Genomic DNA, 24,389 nt, shown 5'->3' on the forward strand with positions numbered 1-24,389 from the left:
GGAGTGGCTCGATCTTGGCTCACTGCAAACTCTCAGGCTCAAGCAAATCTCGTGACTTAGCCTTCTGTGTAGCTGGGATGACAGGCATGTGCCACCATGCCCGGCTAATTTTTGTATTTTTAATAGAGATGGGAGTTCACCGTGTTGGCCAGGCTGGTCTTGAACTCCTGGCCTGAAGTGATCTGCCCACCTTGGCCTCCCAAAGTGCTAAGGCTTTATGCAAAGATAGAAATTAGCTGATGATCATCTGTAATTCATCTGGTATTCAATTTATTTATCACTAGAATCACAGAAGAGAGAAAGTATTAAGGAATTCTGCCTGCAGTGGATGTCTCTGCATCTCTCCTCAAATTCAGTAAAGCAATAATTAGAGTAAAGCATTTTAGGATTAACCAAGGGCACATAATGCCCATCCCACTCTCATGTATGGGTGTAGAGAGAAAATATGATTCAAGGTGGGCATCCAATTCTATACTTGGTTCCTGTTTTCTGGATTGCTTCTGATATTAAAGAAGGTGAGGAAGATTTGGAATAAAAATATATTTTCAGTAGAAATAAATAACTGCTGTTAGGCTGAAATTAATAGTAAATGATACTTTATAAAGTTTCTAGGTTAATTACTATGTAGGACTAAATCTTACTTCATTGAAAAGTTATATGACCTTTACACAAATTCAAAACCAAACCCACTAATGGTTTTAAATCACCACCAAGTGGTATGCCCATAAAATGGAATACGGCATTGAAAATAAATGGAACTATATGAATCCACATGGATGAATCTCACAAATACAAAGATGAGTAAAGAAAGTAAACTGCAGAAGAATTCATACAGTACATATTTATAGTTTTTAAATATGTAAAGCAACATGATATATTGTTTGAGAACATACACATATATATTAAAAGTCTAAGAAATGTGTGAGAAAAATAAGTGCCAAGTTAGGTACAGTACTCATCCCAGAGAAGGGAGTGAGTCTAATTGGGTAAGAGTACACAGAAGGCTTCCACCACATTGGCAGCAAGCTATTTCTCATGGATGGTACATGCTAACATGGTACATGAGTATTTGATACCTTCTTTTTATTTCTTTTTATTTATTTATTTATTTATTTTGAGATAAGCTCTGAATTTGTTACCCAGGCTGGGGTGCAGTGGTGTTATCTTAGCTCACTGCAGCTTCAACCTCCTGGGCTCAAGCAATTCTCCCACCTCAGTCCCTCAAGTATCAAGGACTACAGGCACAAGCTACCACACTCAGTTAATTTTTTTGTAATTTTTCTAGGGTAGGATTTTATCATGTTGCCCAAGCTGGTCTCGAATTCCTGAACTCAAGCGATCTGTCCACCTTGGGCTCCTAAAGTGCTAGCATTAAAGGCATGAGCCACCAACCAGCCAACACCTTACTCTTTAAACTTTTTTTTTAATTGAAATGAGGTCTCACTATGTTGCCCAGGCTGGTCTCAAACTCCTGGACTCAAGCAACCCTCTGACCTCAGCCTTTGGAGTAACTGAGATAACAGGCATATCCCATCATTCCCAGCTTCTTTATACCTTTTTGTCTGAAATTTATTGTTAATTTTAAAAGCTACCATAAACAAATTAGTGCCCCCCTCCAAAATGGTCAAATGATTTAAATAGACATTTCTCCAAAGAAGGTATACAAATGACCAATAAATACATGAAAAGACGTTCAACATCAAAGCAAAGCAAAACCGTAATGAGATGCCCCTACATATCCACTAGGATGCTTGTAACAAAATATATAGATAATAACAAATGGTGAGGATGTGGATGGCTGTAGTAAAATATACAGATAATAACAAATGCTGGTGAGGATGAAGATGTGGAAAAATTATAACCTTCATATAATATTGCTTATGGGAATGTAAAATGGAGCATCCCTTTAGAACAAGTTGTGGTACAGCCATACAATGGAATATTACTCAGTCATAAAAAGAAGTGAAGTACCAATTTATGCTACAACATGAATGAACCTTGAAAACATGCTAAGTGAAAGCAGCCAGACACAAAAGGCCACATGCTATATAATTCCATTTATCTGAAATGTCCAGAATGAGTAAATTCACAGCGACAGAAAATAGATAGGTGGTTGCTACAGATGGAGGAAGGGGAAATGGACAGTGACTGCTAACTGGTAAAGCGTTTCTTTTTGGGGTAATGAGAATGTTCTGGAATTGCTGGTTTTTATTGAACCACTATGAATATACTAAAAACCACTGAGTTGTATACTTTTAACAGGGCAAATATTATGGTAGATGTTGGTTTTGTTTTGTTTTGTTTTTGAGATGGAGTCTCAGTCTCACTCTGTCACCCAGGCTGGAGTGCAGTGGCATGATGTCACCTCACTGCAACCTCCGCCTCCCGGTTCAAGCAATTCTCTTGGCTCAGTCTCCCGAGTAGCGGGGATTAGAGGCATGCCCGGCTAATTTTTTATTTTTAGTAGAGACAGAGTTTCACCATGTTGGCCAGGCTGGTATTGAACTTCTGACCTCAGATGATCTGCCCACCTTGGCTTCCCAAAGTACTGGGATTATAGGCGTAAGTCACTGTGCCCGGCAATTTTATGGTATTAATTACATTTAAAGTGTTTTCTAAGACTACCAAACCCCCAGAAAACAAATACAGAAGGGCTTATTTGCAAAATTTAGTTCTAGAGAGCCCAAGATTCCAAATTTATGAGATACTGATATATACACATTTATAGTATTCTGGAGAACAAGTCACAAGTGACACAGAGACAAGTTTATCATTTTTTAACTTAGTCCATTTACCTGTGTACATGAGAGAAGACAGTGGATACCGCAAGCCAAGTGCCTCTTCTGTAAAGGAATCAACAAAGTCCTCCAGCATGTGAAGCCCAAAATCTTTACCTCTGTATTTCTTCCTTAGAAACATTGTATCAAGAACTGGCAGTTGGTAACTTTGGGTAAGAAAAGAGGCACATATGCTTCCTGCAGTAATAAGAACAGAAACCCAATAATTTCACACATTAAAAAATACATATACATTTAGTGACGTAAGTTAACAGTCTTTCTAAAAATGTTTATCTTCCTGTATCAAAAAATGTTAAATATATAAATGTTATGAAGTGTTTTCCAGCTATTAGACATTATAATGTATACATGTGATAATGAGAGAAGCCATGTATTTTACGTTTGCCAGTAGTATCATCAAATATAGGACAAATAGCTCGGTACCATTTTCGAAAATATATACTTCACTATATGTATTAGATATACCATCACTGTCTATAGACTTATGCAACTTTAAAACTCATCAACTATTAAAATTTTAAATGTGAAGAGAACCTGATGACTATACTATAACCTTAGTACTTAAATGTTCTTTTTTCTTTGAGGATGTCTCTGACCTATATTTTATTTTTTTTAAACATTCATCTTTTTCCTCTGCATTTTCCCTAATGAATACCATTTCATTTTTATCTATCTGATGTTAGTAAAGAAACGAATTAGTTCTCCAAATTTTTGAGGACTATAGATCGGAATGAATTGGAAACATTTGTCTTAGACATGGATATAATTTCCTATAGACATAATGCTAAATATATTTTGTATGTTTAAGGTTAAACAGGCAAAATAATTTGTAGTTGTCTATGTATCTCTCTCCTTATCATACAGCTATGTTGATTAGTCTTTTAAGAACCCTGCTGTATGGGTTTTGACCATCCCAATAGATGTACTAACTCCTTTAATATATCAAGATAGTTTACAAGTTCAGGGAACGTGGTGGTGTGTCATACTTACTGTTAATTTTAGAATTCATAGTTAAAAGTCATTATTCTATCATTTTTGCCTCAAGTAAAATATTATTCTCAGATTATTCATATGATTTTGGGTAACTAATAATGTAGTTCAAACAAGAAACAAAATGTCAGATAAACATCTCAAAAATTTGTCTTACCAATTATATCATTTAATGAGTTTATCAATATAACAACTTTTTTTCAGTTCAAGCAAGTAATTTGAACTATTTATGACTAAATTGGAGAACTTCCATAACTTTCTGGAACAATCTCTGAGACTATCAACTAATTTAAATTTAGAATCAGTAATGAATATGGGAATATACTTAGATTTTTTTTTTTTTTTTTTTTTTTTGCTTTGGCTTTTTTTAAGCCTGAATTTCACTCATTGCTCAGCCTGGAGGACATGGCACGATCTCATCTCACTGCAACCTCTGCCTCCTGAGTTCAACTGCTTCTCCTGTTCAGCCTCCCAAGTAACTGGGATTACAGGCGCCCAGCACCATGCCCGGCTAATTTTTGTATTTTTAGTAGAGACGGGGTTTCACCATGTTGACCAGGCTGGTCTTGAACTCCTGACCTCAGGTGATCTGCCCCACCTCAGCCTCCCAAAGTGCTGGTATAAGCCACCACGCCTGCCAATATACTTAGATCTTAATTGCTGACATTTAGTTAGGCTATTTCTAAGGGTCTAAATTTCTTGTAGGAACCTAAGAAGTAATCTTGTCAGAGGCATTTGGACCAGCACAACTCTACCTTAAAAGGAGATGGGTAAAATGAGGCTGAGACCTACTGGTTTGCATTCCCAGACAGTTAAGGCATTCTAAGTCACAGGATGACATAGGAGGTCAGCACAAGATACAGGTCATAAAAGACCTTGCTGATAAAACATCTTGCAGAAAAGAAGCTGGCCACAACCCACCAAAACCAGGATGGCAATGAGAGTGACCTCTGATCTTCCTCACTGCTACACTCCCAGCAGCACCATGACAGTTTACAAATGAAATGGCAACATAAGGAAGTTACCCAAATATGGTCTAAAAAGGGGAGGCATGAATAATATACCCCTTGTTAAGTGTATTATCAAGAAATAATCATAAAAATGGGCAACCAGCAGCCCTTGGGGCTGCTCTTACCCTGTAGTAGCCATTCTTTTATTCCTTTCTTCATAAACTTGCTTTCACTTTACTCTACAGACTTGCCCTGAATTCTCTCTCATGCAAGATCCAAGAACCCTCTCTTGGACCTCTTTCTGGCAACACTCTGATCAACAAGCTAATGCAACCATTATGTTTTCAATGTCTTGAAATTGAGGGTTTTTCTTTTCTTTTCTGTTCTTTTTTTTTTTTTTGACAAGAGTCTCACTCTGTCACCAGGCTGGAATGCAGTGGCGTGATCCCAGCTCAACGCAACTTCTACCTCCTGGGTTCAAGTGATTCTCCTGCCTCAGGCTCCTGAGTAGCTGGGATTATAGGTCCGTGCCACCACTGACAGCTAATTTTTGTATTTTTTTTTTTTTTGGAAGAGACAGGGTTTCACCATGTTGGTCAGGCTGGTCTCAAACTCCTGACCTCGTGATCCGCCCACCTTGGCCTCCCAAAGTCCTGGGATTACAGGTGTGAGCCACCGCGGCTGGCCCTGAAATTGAGCGTTTTTCTTAGTAAGAATAGCAGTGATCATGAAATCAATAGACATTAAGTAGTAGTAGCCAAGTTTGAAGTACAAAGCAAAAATGAATGAGAAGGGAAAGCACAGTCTAGTTCTAGTTCTCAATACAAAGTCTGAGGATCTATGGTTGTTCACTACTCTGCACGCTTCAAGCTCCTTACAAAAAAATACTACTTATATGAAGAAAGTTTCTCATAAATTGATTTTTTTCCTATTTTCACAGAAACATTCCTTTGAGTAGAGAAAAGGGAAATTCCAGTATCTCAGACTAGTGTTAAAATGGCCAATTTATGGAACAAGCAGTGTGTTCACAAAGTTTAAAGTTCTTCTACTATTTATTTGCCATGTACATGTTCCTTTCAGATAATCAGAAAATCATGCTGGTTCTCTTCCTTTGCCTACACTTTATACTTTAATACTTCTGTTCTCCAGGGTCTGACTCATACAAATGCAATCAAATAAAGGGCAGAAAAACTTTCCATATTATCAAAGACTTTTAAGACATACCAAAAGCTGCAAATTTACCTAGTAAAGCAAAAACTAAAACCTGCTGCCTTAGGTAACGTTTTCATTAAATTTACTAGCTCAGACTAAATTTAACTTAGAGCACATGTTAGATTGTTTATATTCCTCAAAATTCCATCTTTGGCCTTCTCTTTTCTATGTGCTCTGAGTATTTTTATTCACCCAAAAGACTTCTGCCATTTATACAAATGTAGACGACCACTAATGTCTGTCTTTAACCACTGTAATGCATGAGACTTACTTCAAAATCAAGAATGAAAGAGCTCATCTGAATGTAAATAAAACAAAAGTTACATGATCATCTCAATAGCTGGAGAAAAAGCATTTGATGAAATCCAACCTTTAACGATAAAAATACTCAACTTCCTCAACCTCATACAGGGCATCTACCAAAAAAAAAAAAAAAAAAAAAAAAAAAACCCACAGTTAACATGATAATAGTGAACCAGCAGATATTTCCTCTTAAGATCTGCAACATGACAAGGATATTTACTCTCACCACTTGCATTCCACATTGTACTAGAGGATCTAGCCAGAATAATTAGGCAAGAAAAAAGATCAGGAAGCTAGATGTAAAACTGTCTCTATTCGCAGGTAACATGATCTTACATACAGAAAATCTTAAGGAATACACTAAAAAAAAAAAAAAAAACTATTAAAACGAATAAATAAGTTCAGCAAGGTTGCAGGATACAAGATCAATATATAAAAATCATTTGTATTTCTATATGTTAACAATGAACAATCCAAAAAATGGTATTACGAAAACAGTATGTAATAGAATCAAAAAATAATACCTAATTAACAAAAGACATGCAAAACTTGTACAATAGGAATTACAAACATTGTTATAAGAAATTAGAGAACAACTAAAATAAATGAAAACACATCTCATGTTCATGGATCTAAAAACTTAATATTGCTAAGATGTCAATATTTTCCAAAACAACCTACAGATTCAAAATCCTAGTGAATTGCTTCGCAAAAACTGTCAAGTTCAGCCCAAACACATGAAAATGATAAGGAGCCCAAATAGCCAAAATAATCTTGACAAAGACTCACACTTCCAAATTTCAACTTACTACAAAGCTACAGTAATCAAGACAGTATGTTACTGGTATGGGAACAGATACACACATCAAAGAAATAGAATTGAGGGTCCAAAAACAAACTCCCATATTTGTGGTCAACTGATTTTCAACAGGGGTGCCAAGACAATTCTATAAGGGAAAATTATATATTCAACAAATGGTGCTAGTTATCTAAATGCAAGATATCTAAATGCAAAATAATTGTCAGGCCCCTTCCTTGAATCGTATAAAAATTTTAACTGCAAATGGATTCTAAACCTAAATATAAGATCTAAAACTGTTAAAACTCTTAGAAGAAAACATAGGTGTAAGCCTTTGTCACTTTGGATTAGGCAGAGCCTTCTTAGATACAACACCAAAAACACAAGTTACAAAAGAAAAAGTAGATAAATTAGACCTCATTAAAATTAAGAACTTCTGGCCTTCAAAGAACACCATCAAGAAAGTAAAAAAGACAACTCACAGAATGGGAGAAAACATTTCCAAAGTATGTATCTGACAAGGGTCTCCTATCTAACATGTATAAAGGGATCTTACAACTCACAAAGAAAAAGACAACCCAGACTGAATCTAGATTAGTGGTTTCCAGGGACTGTGGTGTAAGGGAAATGGGAAGTGACTGCCAATTAGTACAGGGATTCTTTCCGAGGTGATGAAAATGTTCGGGAATTAGATAGTGGTAATGGCTGTATAAATATATGAATATACTAAAAGTTACTGAATTCTACACTGTAAAAAAGTGAATTCTATGGTCTATGAATTGAATGAATCTCAAAATGTGCTGAAAGAACCCAGACCTCACCCCACCAACTGCCAAAAAGAGTATGTACTGTTATGCCCTCATTTATATAAAATCCTAGAAAAAGCAAGCTCATCTACACTAATAGGCAGCAAAATGTTCCCTTGGAGACAAACAGGGGAGAGAGGAATAGATTACAAAATGGCAAAGATAAACTTAAGATTACAGATATGCTTATTATCTTGATTGTGGTGATGGTTTGACAGGTGTATATATATGTCAAAGCACAATTTTAAACCTTAAATATGGGCAGTTTTTTGTATGTCAGTTATACCACAATAAAGTTGGGGAAAATGTTTTTACAACAACTCAATTAAAAATGGCAAACAATGACTGGGCGCTGTGGCTCATGCCTGTAATCCCAGCACTTTGGGAGGCCAAGATGGGCCTGTGGTCAGGAGTTCGAGACCCGCCTGGTCAACATGGCAAAACCTTGTCGCTACTAAAAATACAAAAATTAGCTGGGTATGGCGGCACCCACCTGTAATCCCAGCTACTCAGGAGGCTGAGGCAGGAGAATCACTTGAATCCAGGCAGCAGAGGTTGCAGTGAGCTGAGATCATGCCACTGCACTCCGGCCTGGGTGACAGAGCACGGACTAGTCTCAAAAAAAAAAAAAAAAAGAAAAAAGAAAATGATTTGAATAAATATTTCTATTCAAAGAAGTCATACAAATGGCCAATAAGCACATGAAAAAATGCTCAACATTCTTAGTCACTAAGGAAATGCAAATCAAAATTACAATGACCCGGGCACTTCACATCTGTTGGTCAACTATAATCAACATGACAAATAGCAAGTGTTGGCTAAGATGTGGAGAAACTGCAACCCTCACACATTGCTGGTGGGAATGTAAAATGATACAGCCCCTATGGTAGACAGTTTGGTAGTTTCTCGAAAGGCAAAACAGAGTTACCATATGACCCAGCAATTCCATAACTACATACTCTAGGAGATGTGAAGACATGTCCAAACAACAACTTGTACACAAATGTTCCTATAAGTATCATTCAAAATAGCAACAACAACAACAAATAGAAACAACCCCAAAGTCCATCAACTGATAAATAACAAAACTGAGATATCTATACAAGTGAATATTATTTGGTCATAAAAAGGAATGAATTGCTGATAGATGCTACGATATGAATAAAACTTGAAAATGTTATGCTAAGCAAAAGATGTCAGACACAAAAAGTTGCATATTATATGATTCCATTTATATAAAATAGATGAGTGGTTGTGCACTGGGGCCTAGGAGTGGGGAGGAAATGGAGAGAGATTGCTAATAAATAAAGTTTCTTTAATGGAGGGATGAAAATTATCTAAAATTAGTTATTGTAAGAGTTGTATAATTCTGTGAATGTATTTTTAAAAACTTAATTGTATACTTTTTTTTTTTTGAGGGAGAGTCTCACTCCGTTGCCCAGGCTGGAATGCAATGGCACCATCTCAACTCACTGCAACCTCTGCCACCTGGGTTAACATGATTCTCCTGCCTCAGACTCCCTAGGAGCTGGATGATAAAAAAAAAATGCTTCCATTACAAATTATCTCAAATGATTACAAAAACCAGAAATACACTTCCTGGTCATAAATCCCTTCAGTAGTGAGCTAAACTGACTTATAGTTGTTGACTAGATTGTTCTTCCCCAAAATATTAGTCTTCAGATTGGATCAAGGCAATTCACAGTTGAAGTCAAATAACAATGAGTATTTCAAAAACACAGTGGCTGATAGTGACCTCAATTTTAGTTTTTCTCTGAGCTTGCCTACACCAAAATACGGTATCTAATTTATACAAATTTGCATCTTTATATACTTCCTGATACAGGCCAAAAGTCCAAAACTTCCACTGAACTAACCAGAGATTTTTTTATATTATTTTAATACCTGTATGAGACTTTTTCATTAATTTTCTAGTTAGCATAGCCCTTTAACAGATAGCCCTGATCATTCCAGGCCCATAAGGATTTACAAAGTTTAGCTAGTTTTGTGGTAGATAGTGATTACACTCTGGACATAGCCTCATTTTTTTAAATGTATACTTCTTATTTTTAATCAAAATTATCCATAACATTGTTTAGAACAGTCATATAAGACTCGTTAAGGAAAAAAAAATGCAGCTCTGTGGCCACTTTCCTGATCCACATACACAAACACACTTTCTACATCCCAAAAGCAACCACTTTGAAGTCATTTAGCTGATATTTTTGGTATTTATTTCTACGTCTCTAAGTAACTTACTATACTTCTTGATCTCCATTTCTTGATTTTTCCATTTTAGGCATAAATAGCTAGAACATAGAAGGTGATAATTTAGCTCTTAGATACACTCACACACCCCAATCTCGACTCCACCATAAACACACTTCCCAAACAAAAAACCCAACACCCCAAAATAGTAATTTGAAATTGCTGGTTAGATCAATTTTCAGTATTTACATTATGATTATAGAAATGCTTCTGACAACTGAGCCATATAGTATACCATGAATATTTCTTTATTCTTGTACTTTTTGATTTCCCTTGCTACTATTAACTTATCTCTCTTAACCTCCAAAGTCTCCAGTAACTGTGTAAATCTTATCTCAGTAAGTTCAAACACATCAGGTATTCTAATAATTCTATCTTCTTAAATCAATGTCCCAGTGCTTTCTGATCTGCTCTAATCTTGATCAGTCAATCTCTAGAAAAGCGGTGTCCAAAAGATCTTTCTGCAATGATGGAAATGTTCTGTATCTACTCTGTCTAATGCAGTAGCCACTAGTCACGTGTGGCCACTGAGCTCTTAAAATGTGGCTAGCGTGACTGAGAAACTGAATTTTAAAATTTAACTTAAACAGCCACATAAAGCTAGTGGTTATAACATGCAGCAGCTCCACAACTGCCATAGTTGATTTGGGGATCTCCTTTCTTTCCTCTCTTAGTTTTCTGATCCCATCTTTCCTTCTTGACTTACTTTCTTACTTTAGTAGAGCACAAACTCTACTCACTTCCAGAAAAGGGGTACATGAGAGGTAAATTAAGACTGAAAATCTAGAAATTTCCTTCTTTTACTCCCCCTCTTTATTGATAATTTGACTGGGCAAAGAATACACTGGAAATCATTTTACCCTTTGTTATCTTAAAGGCATTATTCCACTTGTAGTATTCATGTTGCTGTTGAGAACTCTAATGACATTTTGGTTCTTTATCTTTCGTCTAAATTATTCTCTCACTTTCTGGAGGCTTTCAAAATCTTTCCTCTATTCCAGATGTTCTGAAATTTCACAATAATCTTAGTATGAGTATATCTTAATTCATTGTAATAGATGCTCAATGGGCCCTTTTAATCTGGAAATGTGAGTTCTACAGTTCGAGAAATGTTCATGAATTATTTCATTGGTAATTTCTACTCCAATTTCTGTTCTCTCCTCCTGAAACATCTATTATTTAAATGATTCCTCTAATTTTATCTTTTCTTCCCATTTACCATCATTTAGGGTTTTTGTTTCTGCTCTCCTTTCTGATCAATTTCCTCAACTTTATCTTCCTTGTTTTAGACTTTTTAGTTTCTAAGAGCTTTATAAACATTCTGTTAATATTTCTTGTTCTTATTTCATAAACACAATGACTAACTTTCCCAAAATTTTAAGGGCCACATTTTTTGCATTGTCTTCTCCTCCAAATCTCTTTGATTCTCTTTTGCTTTGATTGCCATTTTTCACATCAGTGGCCTTCCTTACCTATGACTATCTGTTCCTAGTTAAGAATGAGATATTAGGCCGGGCGCGGTGGCTCAAGCCTGTAATCCCAGCACTTTGGGAGGCCGAGGCGGGTGGATCACGAGGTCAAGAGATCCAGACCATCCTGGTCAACATGGTGAAACCCCGTCTCTACTAAAAATACAAAAAAATAGCTGGGCACGGTGGCATGTGCCTGTAATCCCAGCTACTCAGGAGGCTGAGGCAGGAGAATTGCCTGAACCCAGGAGGCAGAGTTTGCGGTGAGCCGAGATCGCGCCATTGCACTCCAGCCTGGGTAACAAGAGCGAAACTCCATCTCAAAAAAAAAAAAAAAAAAAAAAAAAAGAATGAGAAATTAAAAAGCTAATTAGAAGCTTTGTGTGCATGATGGGGCTTGCTGGCAATGAACTTCACGGCATGATGATCTGGCTGGAGCCTTTCCTAGGGGAACCACTTATACTGGTATTCTTTTTTCTTTTGGCCTAGTCAAATTCCTCCAATTCCTCTATTTTTGCTCATGTAGTCATTAAAACAATTTTGAAATGCCATATATTCACACATCTTTGTGATATATAAAATTTTCATCTAAGCATCATTACAAAGGATGTGACTTCTGACATATTGCTAATGTTGACTTTTCAAAAACTATTTATTTTAAAAATAATTGTACACTTACAGAAAACTTGCAAAGATACTACAAAGAGCTCCCATATATCCTTCACCCTAATGTTAACATCCACATAGCCAAAGTACTATTATTAAAACCAGGAAATTAACATTGCTATGATACTATGATACTATTAGATAAACTACAGACTTTATTCAGATTTCACACATTATTCCACTAATGTTCTTTTCTGTTTCAGAGTCCAATCCAGAACTCCTTCCTGCATTTAGTTTACTACCTCCTGAAACTCTCGTCTTTAATAATTCCTCCATCTCCCCTTGTCACTCATAACCTTGACACTATGGGAGACTGTCAGTTATTTTATAGAATAACTCTCTCAACTTGGCTTTGTCTGTTTTCTCATAAATGAACTGAGATAATAAATTCTGGGCAAAAATCCTACAGAATGACACTGTGTCCTTCTCAGTAAATCATGTATTATGGGGTACATGATGTTGATATGTCTTATTACTAGTGATGTTAACCATAATCTATTGGTTAACATGGTGCCTGCCAGGTTTCTCTGTATGAATTTACCATTTTTCCCTTTGGCATTAATAAATAATTTTGACTTTTAAAAAAACTATTGCATCCTTCTTTTAAATGTATCAAATGGACTCTAGAAACAATAATCAATGTGATAAATGCTACCATCCATTGAACAAACTATTCCTTAACACAGTTTTACACTGTTCCTTCTTCTCCTTGCACTTATATTGCTATGATATTTATTCCACAGAATGTTATTCTGATGTAATATTTTTATGCATGGAAGTTTATTGATTATCCAATCATTTTTCCCTACAAGAATATATCTGTACATAAATATAAATTTTAAAAACTTCTTGTGATCCTAATGTTCTAAGTATCGATCCAAAAGAAATTTGGAATTATTATAATATTAGTATATAAGCAATCAAAACACAAATGTATTATATATATCTGGAAAACTAATTACTAAGCAAAACAACCAAAATATTATTTTAAATACACCTATGAATGAAATAGATCTCTTTTTTTTTTGAAATGGGTCTCGCTCTGTCACACAGGCTGGAATGCAATGGCACAATCTCACCTCTCTGCAACCTCTACCTCCTGGTTTCAAGTGATTCTCCCGCCTCAGTCTCCCAAGTAGCTAGGATTATAGGCACCTGCCATCACATCCAGCTAATTTTTGTATTTTTTTTGTAGAGATGGGGTTTCACCGAGTTGTCCAGGCTGGTCATGAACTCCTGGCCTCAGGTGATCCACCCCGCCTCGGCCTCCCAAAGTACTGGAATTACAGACACAAGCCTGGAACTTATCATTTTTTAACTGGTTTATGAGTTCATGAATTACTACCAGAATGAGACAGGGTTCAGCATCAATCCTATTCCTATTTTATATTTATAGATACAAGTGCTAAAGAACCTTGTTCAAATAAGAATGAACTAGAAAACTCTTCATTATAGCAATGTAAGTGCCCTTGGTTATGTGCCCCATATCACACAGTGATCTATTATAAAAAATTATCTTTAATAATCTGACATTATTAAACACAAGTCAATTAAATCCTCTTTCATTTTTGTTGAAAACAAAGAAATAGAAACTACCTGACTTACAAAAAAGTATTACCTAATTATATCCAGTCACTTTTTCCACTACTACTACAAAACTATTTAGAGCCCCCTCCCTACCTTCTTTTTTCCTTTTTTAAAATGGGACTTCCAGACCTTTTTACAAATCCAGATTAGTAAGATTAAGGTTAGATGAAAGATATACCTTCATTTTGTAAACTGGGAGAAGGAAGATAACTTATTCCCTAACACAAATGCTGCCATCATACCTGAAAGTCTTCATGTGCCCACAGGAGCATGTCTTTTCCCAGAGCAAGGCTGGGGCAACTATCCAGCTGTGCTGCATTAGGGAAGGAACTTTCAGCCAATCCTTTTCTAAAGCTCCACCTCCCAGAAGCACCTAGTGTTATAATGACTGAAACTTTTGAAGGTTCTGCAATATAAATGTGGTGCTTCCTGCCTTTGGCAACGGCATCTTAAGATTCAGTCACTACATTCCCTTTCCCCAGATTATAACATTTTGTTGCTCTTACACTCCCCTCTTATTCACTTTGTAATTTGGGATTTATGCTGTTTAAAAATGTCTTTAGTGTCATTCTGGTGGTGTTGCAAGAGAGAGTAGAGGCTGATGCATGTGTTCAACCCAACATCTTTAACCAAAGCATTAGCACTATAGCCATACCCTGTCTACCACTAGCAATGTCAACTCCTCAACATGCCATCCAAATTTTCACTATAAAATTCTGAGAAAACTTTGCAAGAGTACATGTATGACTTATACAGACTTTGAATACAAAGTTCTATGACTGAGGTCAATAAATTCTGAATGGTGTCCTAAATAAACTAAAAAATATTACATAATACTTAGTATAACAATTATTGTAAAACTTAGTATAGAACAATTTTTTCTTCTTTTACACTCTCTTCTGTGTCATAAAAAGGCTTTCTCTGGAGTTTTTATCCTTTTGTAAACTATTTTTGCAGGTAAGTTTTTGTTACATATGAAGTACTCATATGGAAAGACTATAAAATATCTGATTTTGCAACCATGAGCATTTACAATTATCTTTCAAGTGCTTTCCTTTAAGTCTTTAGCGCCATGCTGTAAGACAAAGGTATTTATGGATTTAGCATCTATGATTTCTTATGAATGCAAGGCACCACGCAGGTCAAAGACAAGCAGTAATTTGCCATTTTCCTATGACATAGATCTAGTCTCTATCTGTTGCTAAGCCTATGTTTTATGAAGTAAGTTATACAAACACAGGTTCAAAGGAAAGTAATAGTAAACTTTTAAGAAAGTTTAGTTTTCTTAAATAGAAAACTAAAATACCTGAGTGGCTGAGGGAGGTAGATCAATGGAGCCCAGGGGGTTGAGATTGTAGTGAGCCATGATTGCACCACTGCACTCCAGTCTGGGCAACAGAGGAAAGTCCTGACTCAAAAAAATAATGAAATGACCCTCTAAAAGAAACCCAGCTGGGAGTGGTGGCTCACACCTGTAATCCCAGCATTTTGGGAGGCCAAGACAGGTGGATCATCTGAGGTCAGGAGTTTCAGACCAGCCTGACCAACATGGAGAAACCCCATCTGTACTAAAAAGACAAATGTAGCCATGCATGGTGGCGCATGCCTGTAACCTCAGCTACTTGGGGTTACTTGGGTGCAGTGGAGTGCCCCACTGCACTCCAGCATGGGCAACAAGAACAAAACTCCATCTCAAAAAAAAAAAGAAAGAAACCCAGTTGGGCTCATTGGCTCACATCTATAATCCCAGCACTTTGGGAGGCCGAGGCAGGTGAATCACAAGGTCAGTAGATCAAGACCATCCTGGCCAACATTGTGAAACCATATCTCTACTAAAAATACAAAAATTAGCTGGGCATGGGGGCACATGCCTGTAGGCCCAGCTACTCAGGAGGCTGAGGCAGGGGAATCACTTGAACCCAGGAGGCAGAGGTTGTGGTGACCCGAGACTGCGCCACTGTACTCCAGCCTTGGCAACAAGAGCGAAACTCCATCTCAAAAAAGAAACACATAAAACAGACTTGTAATGAGACTAAAAAGGAAAGAAAAGTCATCATCCCTCAAAACTGTCTAAATACTATCTTGTAGGCATCTGGAGAAGCTATAAAGCCACAGAGTTACTGTATAATGCAGCTTCCTGGAGTGTATATTTTGCTAATATTTTGCAGCGGAGTGTTTATAAACATGCATGAATCCTACAGCACTTGGTAGTAGCACAATGAGGTGACTATAGTTAACAATAATTATTGTATATTTCAAAATAACTAGAGGAATAGAATTAGAATGTTTTTAACATAAAGAAATGATAAATATTTGAAGTGATGGATACCCCAATTACCCTGATTTGATCATTTCATATTGTATGCTTATATTAAAATATCACATGTACCCCCAAAATATGTACAACTATTATTCATAAAAATTAAAAACAAAAAGATAACCAGGATAAAAGCTTAAGTTAGTCTAGATGTATTTTTTTCAACAATAATAGAATTTGATTTGAAATGTAGAGAACATAAAGTTTTATAACTCTACCTGGAAACAATTTTTTCTTGCGATCTGGGGGTAGGGAATGGGTGTCTCTTAACAGAATATTCCACTACAATAGGTAAAACTTGGAAGATGTTAACTAATATGCTTATCTCTCTTAGAAAAAAAAAAAAAGGAGGTACTGTCAGACATCTTTCCAGTGTAAACTGCTACCCAAAAGCAGTTTGTTTTGTCTGTAAAACAAATTATATTCTATTTGTGAGCCCCACAATTGACAGAAAACAAAATTACTATATTATATCCTTGAGATATATTACAGTTTACTTATCAAATACTGAAATAAATGAGAAAGAGCTGCTTAATGTAACAAAAGAGAAATGAAATCACTCAATTCTTCTCTCAAACCATAACTTGTTAAAAATTTGAAATAATTCTCACAATAAAGGAATTAAAGGAGCAAATTATATTCTAGGTAGTTTCCAAATATATTTCAGAAAGCAAAGCCAAAAAATTCAAAACTTCACTACAAGCAATTATCTTTATCTCTTGTATTTCTTATTTTCCATTTGTATGCATTTATTTTCCTAAGTTTCCCCTCAAATGGTGCCACCAGTATTTAAAGGAAAGATACACTATTTTCCCTTCTGAATCCTAAGAAGGCAAACAGTGTAAATAAGGACGTAGGTTTTTATAACTTAAGAAATGGCCTCTGTTCTCAGAAACTATTTTAATTCTTACTCTTTTTTCTTCTTTTCCTTTTTTTTCTTTTTTTTTTTGAGACGGCATCTCGCTCTGTCACCCAGGCTGGAGTACAGACGCATGATCTCAGCTCACTGCAACCTCTGCCTCCGAGGTTCAAGTGATTCTCCTGCCTCAGCTTCCCAAGTAGCTGAGACTGCAGGTATGTGCCACCATGCCCAACTAATTTTTATATTTTTAGTAGAGATGTGTCTTGCCATGTTGGCCAGGTTGGACCAGAACTCCTGACCTCAGGTGATCCACCCACCTCAGCCTCCCAAAGTGCTAGGATTACAGGCATGAGCCACCACTCCCAGCCCATAATCAGTTTTTACAGGTTCTAGATAATTCTGAATTAAATTCCTGGTTGCTCTGTAGGCACAACTTTCATTGTAGATAGATGACTTTCAAATATTTAGAATTGTAATTTACAAAGTATACTATTTACAAATGTAATTTGGAGTTATGCTTAATAAGTTGACTAAAAGAACAGACTGACAAAAAAAATTATAGCAAAAACATCAGTGATGTTACAATGTGAAACATCAAAAATTCACGTCTAGAAATAACTATACCACTCACCACAATGGCAATATATAGGCCCTAAAATACTATTATTGCTAAAATTATTACTTAATAAACGATAGTTTTAAGAAACACAACTTAGAAGTTAATGGCAATACTGAAAGAAAACCCAAAATCTTTGATACTAATATTGATTTTGTCTTAAGATAATTTCTGAGTTGTACAGTAGACTAAATAGGGAAGTTTCTATAGACTGACTTGTCTGAATAAGCTGTTCCAATTATTTCATTAACAATTTCTTCAAGCTCAAACTCATCAGCAGTCTTGATGTATGCAAATGAAAAAGAATAGAGAGTAACTAAGGTACAGATTGAATAAACCTTACCCAAAATGCTGGGAACCAGAAGTGACTGGATTTCAGATTTTGAGGGGACTTCGGAATATCTGCATTTTCCTTACCAGTTGGGCGACCCTAATCCAAACATCCAAAATCTGAAATGCTCCAACAAGCATTTCCTTTGAGGGTCTGGTTGGCACTCAAAATGTTTCAAATTTTGTAGCACTTTGGATTTCAAATTTCCAGATTAGAGATATTCAACCTGTATATTTTCAAATTTCTTATGAATCATTTCACTTTGCTGGACTTGTGACAAGTGTGGTATATGTTAAGTTGTAAATCATTTTGCTTCTCTTTGTTCTCCATCCTCTCTAGAACTTGAGCAGAGACTTGAACCAACCATCATAACCAAAAACATTATGAGATACGAACAGATCTCAGGAATTACCCATGGCTTGAAAGCAGTGACAATACCTTCGATCTCACTCTATGTTCTTTTTCAAAAATATCTGATGAAAGAATCAATTATATTAAGTAAACAATTGCTGATCAAAATAAAAACTTATTTTACCAATAAATTAAGATAAATCTAGGAATCACAAGCAACTATTTTCTGAATCTTTCCTTCAACTGCAAAATAAACATTAATTTGCTTGAAATTTTTTTTTTTTTTACTTCATTTGAAAGACTAGTTTGAAACATTTGGTGCTTTTGGAGAATTGTTTGAAAGTATAAAAGATCATATAAATAATGAGAAAAAATGAAAAATACCTTAAAGGAATAATGAGCTCATTAAATTAAAATAACAGTAGAAAATGGGAAAGGGTGCGGTGGCTCACACCTGTAATCCCAGCACTTTGGGAGGCCGAGGTGGATGGATCACAAGGTCAAGAGATGGAGACCATCCCTTGCCAACATAGTGAAACCTCGTCTCTACTAAAATACAAAAATTAGCTGGGTGTGGTGGCACACGCCTGTAGTCCCAGCTACTCCAGAGGCTGAGGCAGGAGAATTGCTTGAACCCGGGAGGCGGAGGTTGCAGTGAGCCGAGATCGCACCACTGCACTCCAGTCTAGCACCTGGCAACAGAGCAAGACTCTCTCTCAATCAATCAATCAATCAATAAAACAGTAGAAAAAACAAACAAGAAAACCAAATATCTTTATAAGAAAACTATCTACCTAACCAAAAAACAAAAAAACTGCAAGTCTCTCACAGTGACGTCTTTATTTCAGGCAAAAAAGAATTTATGTAGTTATTTGAATTTCATTGTACTGTACTAGAATTTGATCTCATAAATAAAGTCTCCTTTTCTATCAAGGCTATTCTATATCCTAAGAGCCCCATAAACTGATTTGCTATTTAATTTTAAAATTATAAATAATGATTTCACAAGACTTTCATTCAACTACAAATCTTAATATTTTATCTTTTTGCTACTGGTGTAGAAAAAAGTATTATATATATCAGTATATATACATGAAATATATGTTTATATAAATACATGCTTTATATATGTTTATATACTTATATACTTTATAAATATATATTTATACTTACATATAAAATGTGTATATATATACACATACATATACACACACACACGTATCAGAAATACTTCTATCACAAAGTGTTTAGTATTTGTTCTGGACAATTTCTCTGAAGTATTTAAATTATGTTTAGGTTTCCTTTGGAGAAAAAACATTTCTAGCCTGAATTAAATGGCTACTGATTCAAAGGCTAGTATAAGCACACCTAACTCCACATTGTTATCTGGTAGATGAAAGAGCTTACAAGGGAAAATAACTAAAATAAATGATAAAAATGTAAAACAATTAGAGAAGTATGGAAGGTGCTAAAAGCGACAGACACAGAAGCACCTGGAAACTAGAGGCTATAAAATAGTTAACTCCCAGAACAAGCAGAAATAGAGGCCAGGTGCCAGAGAAGGAAACTCAACATGCATGAAAAGAAGAAGAGCATACTCCTGCAGTTAAATACTGATCAGAAATACTAAACAGGAAGGCTGTACCCTTTACTTGGATGTCTTTCATAGAAAGAAGCCCTCAATAAAAAAGTATGAACTAATTGTGCTCCAAATGTCTATGAGCTAGTTTCAGGTAGGAAACTCCCCTGGAGCCAGTATTAGAAACAAAAAGCCTCCAATTCCCACAGGAATTGTCTTATATAAAATAAAGCATAAAGCAATTAATTCACAGCCCAACTTTAAACATAAAAACATTTAAAAACAACAAAGTGATGCTTTTCTGCAATGCACACTAGACTTCCATTGAACACTCTTTCTCCCCATGTATAATCAATATTTTTCTAAAGTTACAAAAATTACTGGTTCTATTTCAAATTTATAGAAGAACAAAGTAGACAACAAAAGGCACCCAAAGTATTTACCTCAAGAAAAAACATTTTAAACTGCACATCAGTTTTTTATTCTTAGGAAAAAATGACCTTCCTTTTATTAACTATATGCACTAATTCTCATCACAAATGTGTACTAATTATAGGATCAAGGTATCAGTCACAACTTTTCATCAAATCAGCAGTGAAATTGGCAGGATCTTTAAACTGGATGTGACCAGAAGAGCTAAGTTTGGAAAATCTGAAATGGAAATAAAAAAGAAACTAAGGGTATTCTCTGTGAAAGGTCTTTTGGTCAATGTGCAGAACAAAACAGACTTTGTTCTTTGGTGGTAACAAGGTGTGGGTTGTATGTGCACACAGAGTAAGTAGGTTAGAGCTTCCTGGCTCCAGCAGCTCTAGGGAGCTGAATGAATGGGACGACAGGTAAAGCAGGTATGAGGTTGCACTAGTTTTTTTAAGGATAGGGTATAGTTGGCTCTTACGATCAGAAACACAAACTTTAGAGTAACAATTTCAAAGCTGTTTGCATTTACTAAATATATTAGAGCATTTTGTTTTTCTTGGTAATTAGCCACGTTGCTCTTTCATATGTCAGGCTGAATCAGGTGTGCTATGCAGAAACAGGCTATGCATTTGGGCCACAGGCAGACTGGGGTTTTAGAAGGAGCCTGTAATAATAACAGCAACGGTAATCAAGGTAAACAACAACTTTTGGAAATGTGAGGGTAAGAAGACAAACAAATATGAGGTCCAATGTACAACCATGTCTCCACATATGTGGAGAAATCTTCTGGATCAAATGTTTATTTTGTTTTTTCAAAACACTTTCCCAACAATCCTCACTTTCATAGGATGGTAGAATCAAAGTACTCCAAGAAATACTAAGTAAAATCACCTCAATTCACATGCTAGAGATTAATTTAACAGAGATATTGATACAGTTGGAGGGGTCTAAAATGGAGATTTCCATAATACATAGTTTAAATAACTTTTAAAGACTCACCTGTAGGCTTAACTGAATAAAACCCAATGGCCTCTCCTTTCTTCCACAGAATCTTAGCATAATCAGTACTGCTATGACACAGGAATGGGATCTCATTTCTCTCCATTTCCTGTTTTCTATAAATAATTCGATTCAGAACATACAGAACCACTCTCTCCCCAAGAGTGCTCACCTACAAAGAAAGTCAAACACCAGGCACAGCAGTTATAATATATATCAATCAGAAGATACTATTTACCTTGTTCCCTGCTCCCATACCTCATCCTGGCATTCAAAGCACTTCAAATACATTCAAAACAATTTGCAAAACATTTTATTACCACAGAGATGAGACTAATCACTCACACAGATTACAATCCATTTCTGCAGACACATAATATGTATAGAACACTGCCTTTCAACAAAATTCTATACTGGGCAAAACAGCTTCCCAATGTACCAATCCCCAGCATCTCTTTCAACACTCGCCATCTTCTTTCTGCTTCCAGCTGCCCAGATCCAGGGTCTCACCAACCCTAATCACAGCCCTCACTATAGTAAACTACTTCAACTGTTTTTCAGTCTCCACATTATAAAAAAAGAATGAAAAAAAACTTAGTGTTATCCCCTGAACACTTTAAGAACAATTACATCATTTGGTGAGGGAAGCCATAATTATGTTCTTGGGGAAGAAATGTGTCTCATCTTTTCCTGGTAAAATGTTCATTTAACAGCCCTATCTTTGCTGTTGACAAAGACAGGGACACCAAAGAAGTCTAATAAAAACACACTTGGGGCAATAATAGAACAGAAACAGAGCCTCACTTCCTACACACAGGTTTATGTGGTCACAGGGACCCCACCAACACTCAGAACATTCTGATATCAAATGGTGAGGTTTTTGTCATACACAGGCCAGGTGGGGTGGCTCATGCCTGTAATCCCAGCACTTTAGGAGGCCAAGGTGGGTGAATTGCTTGAGCTCAGGAGTTTGAGACCAGCCTGGGCAACATGGCGAAATCCCATCTCTACACAAAATACAAAAATTAGCCAGCCGTGGCCATGCACACCTGTAGTCCCAGCTACTCAGGAGGCTCAAGCAGGAGGATCACTTGAGCTCAAGAGGGTGAGGCTGCAGTGAGCTGTGATTGCGCCACTACACTCCAGCCTAGGTGACAGAGTGAGACTGTGTCTCAAAAAAAAAAAAAAAAAAATCTGTACATAAGCCTATTTTCTCCCACGTCTCTTAAAGGAAAACAAGTTCAGCCTCTAATTAGTTTAGTGGATAGAGAAAAGACTGATCATACATATACACTACTCTCAAAAATACCCCTGGCAGGGGATCTCATATACCAAACACAGGAAATAACAGCTAACTAGCAATAGCTTCCAAGGCAACCCATTCCTTCCTTGCATGGTTCTAACAATTCTTCCTTATTCAGAGCTAAAATCTACTTCCCAAAAACTGTATTTTGATATTCTGCAGCCACATAGCCTATAAAAAGACAGCCATGACGTTTCCCTAAATTTCGAACCAAAGTTAAAAATGGGAATAAATAAAGGAAAAGGCTAATCTAACGTAATTTGGGGTACTCTTGTCATTTTAGTTCTCTCTCTTGAAACTGCTCCAGATTCGTAACGTCTCTCTTTATGTTTGGGATATGGACATCATGAAGATATTTTGAAGGTACTGCTGAGAAAATGGGGCTTTTCTATATAAACTTAAGGTTTGTATTAGCTTTTTTGCTCATCTCGATTTTACTGTGAATTAACTAAAGCCTAATACTTTTTCATATGTACTGTTGTTTCAGTTCGGTGTTCATGGTGTATAGTTAATTTTTTGAACCTATAGGTATTACATTTCTCCCTATTTATGACGTTAGAGCTTTCTCTTTGTTTCTTAATTCTGCCCTTCACAAATTAGCTCCTCCATTCAGCACTGTGACATGCAGAATTGATAAGCATCCCATCTGTGTCTTCCCCTAAGTCACTGACAACATAAAGGACACAGAAGGACAAAGTTTTGTAGCATGCTCTTGAGGGCCTCCCTTCCATATAATTGAGCATCAGGTTCCAGGTACAGAGAGGTTTATAAAAATAAAGTCACTTGCTCAGAGTCATATGTTTGTTAAGTACAAAAATGGTTACTCCCTCCTGTAACTTTACCAACCAATTTTTTCTTATCAGCCAGGATTTGACTGGAATAGCAGTCCCCCTTCACTGATTTCTCATATTAAGAGGGAACGTAGGCCAGGCATGGTGGCTCACACCTGTAATCCCAACATTGTGGGAGGCCAAGACAGGTGGATCACTTGAAGTCAGGAGTTCGAGACCAGCCTGGCCAACATGGTGAAACCCTGTCTCTACTAAAAATACAAAAATTAGCTGGGCAAGGTGGCACACACCTATAGTCCTAGCTACTCGGGAAGCTGAGGCAAGAGAATCACTTGAACCCGGGAGGTGGGGATTGCAGTGAGCTGAGATCACATCATTGCACTCCAGCCTGGGTGACAGTGAGATTGTGTCAACAAAAAAAAAAAAAAAAAAGGAGGGAATGTTGTCCCTAAGGTAACTAAGGCTGAAGGAGTCCAAACAGTTATGGTCTTATTTTTGGTTGTGACTCCTCCTCTTTTCCCAAGCCATATCTGGAGGTTTCATAGTTTCTTCGCTTGAATAGGAAAAGCTACAATATACCATCATAGTAAGATTTTCCCTTCTCCATCCTTTAGCCTATATACCTATCATGTGCCAAACCTGTCATGTTAAAACACATCGGAATGTTTATTTTCTTAACATACATACTTCCTTTCACTATCAGAACTGTTCCTGAGAACAAGTTATGCTTCTTTATTGCTATCTACTCTTCCAATGTTACAGCTTAATATAGGGATTTAATTCCCCCCTCCCTTCAGTTTTTGTTCAAAGTTTCTTATCAGACTGGCTGATAACCAGGTATACACATTCTCCTAGCCTTCAGCAAATAGGCCTATCACTCTGGGAATCTTAAGGCACATTGAAGAACTAATGCAATATCCAAAAGTCACTAATACTTAACAATACTAAGCATATTATTCTCATATCCTCCCATCT

The 24,389-nt window shown here is 36.3% G+C and overlaps 1 protein-coding gene across 6 annotated transcripts in view; it reads right to left on the reverse strand.

Moving 5' to 3' along the window:
* The window catches only part of FAM169A (family with sequence similarity 169 member A), a 72,767-nt gene that overhangs the window by 36,857 nt on the left and 11,521 nt on the right, over nt 1–24,389 (reverse strand). For 5 of the 6 annotated variants that reach the window (XR_010342603.1, XM_021673215.2, XM_012462163.3 and 2 more), the window contains 2 exons: nt 21,321–21,492; nt 2,796–2,975 (listed from right to left, as the gene is read on the reverse strand). Coding sequence is in view for 5 of the 6 variants with exons in the window: in XM_021673215.2 (XP_021528890.1) it covers nt 2,796–2,975; nt 21,321–21,492 (352 nt within the window). In the remaining variant the exon portion in view is untranslated. The remainder of the gene's footprint in view (nt 1–2,795; nt 2,976–21,320; nt 21,493–24,389) is intronic. The other variant, XM_064376052.1, reaches the window with a different exon arrangement.

This window comes from Aotus nancymaae, unplaced genomic scaffold (genome assembly GCF_030222135.1).
Source record: "Aotus nancymaae isolate 86718 unplaced genomic scaffold, 86718_ANA_hifiasm-v0.15.2.pri h1tg000014l, whole genome shotgun sequence".
Lineage (NCBI taxonomy): Eukaryota > Metazoa > Chordata > Mammalia > Primates > Aotidae > Aotus > Aotus nancymaae.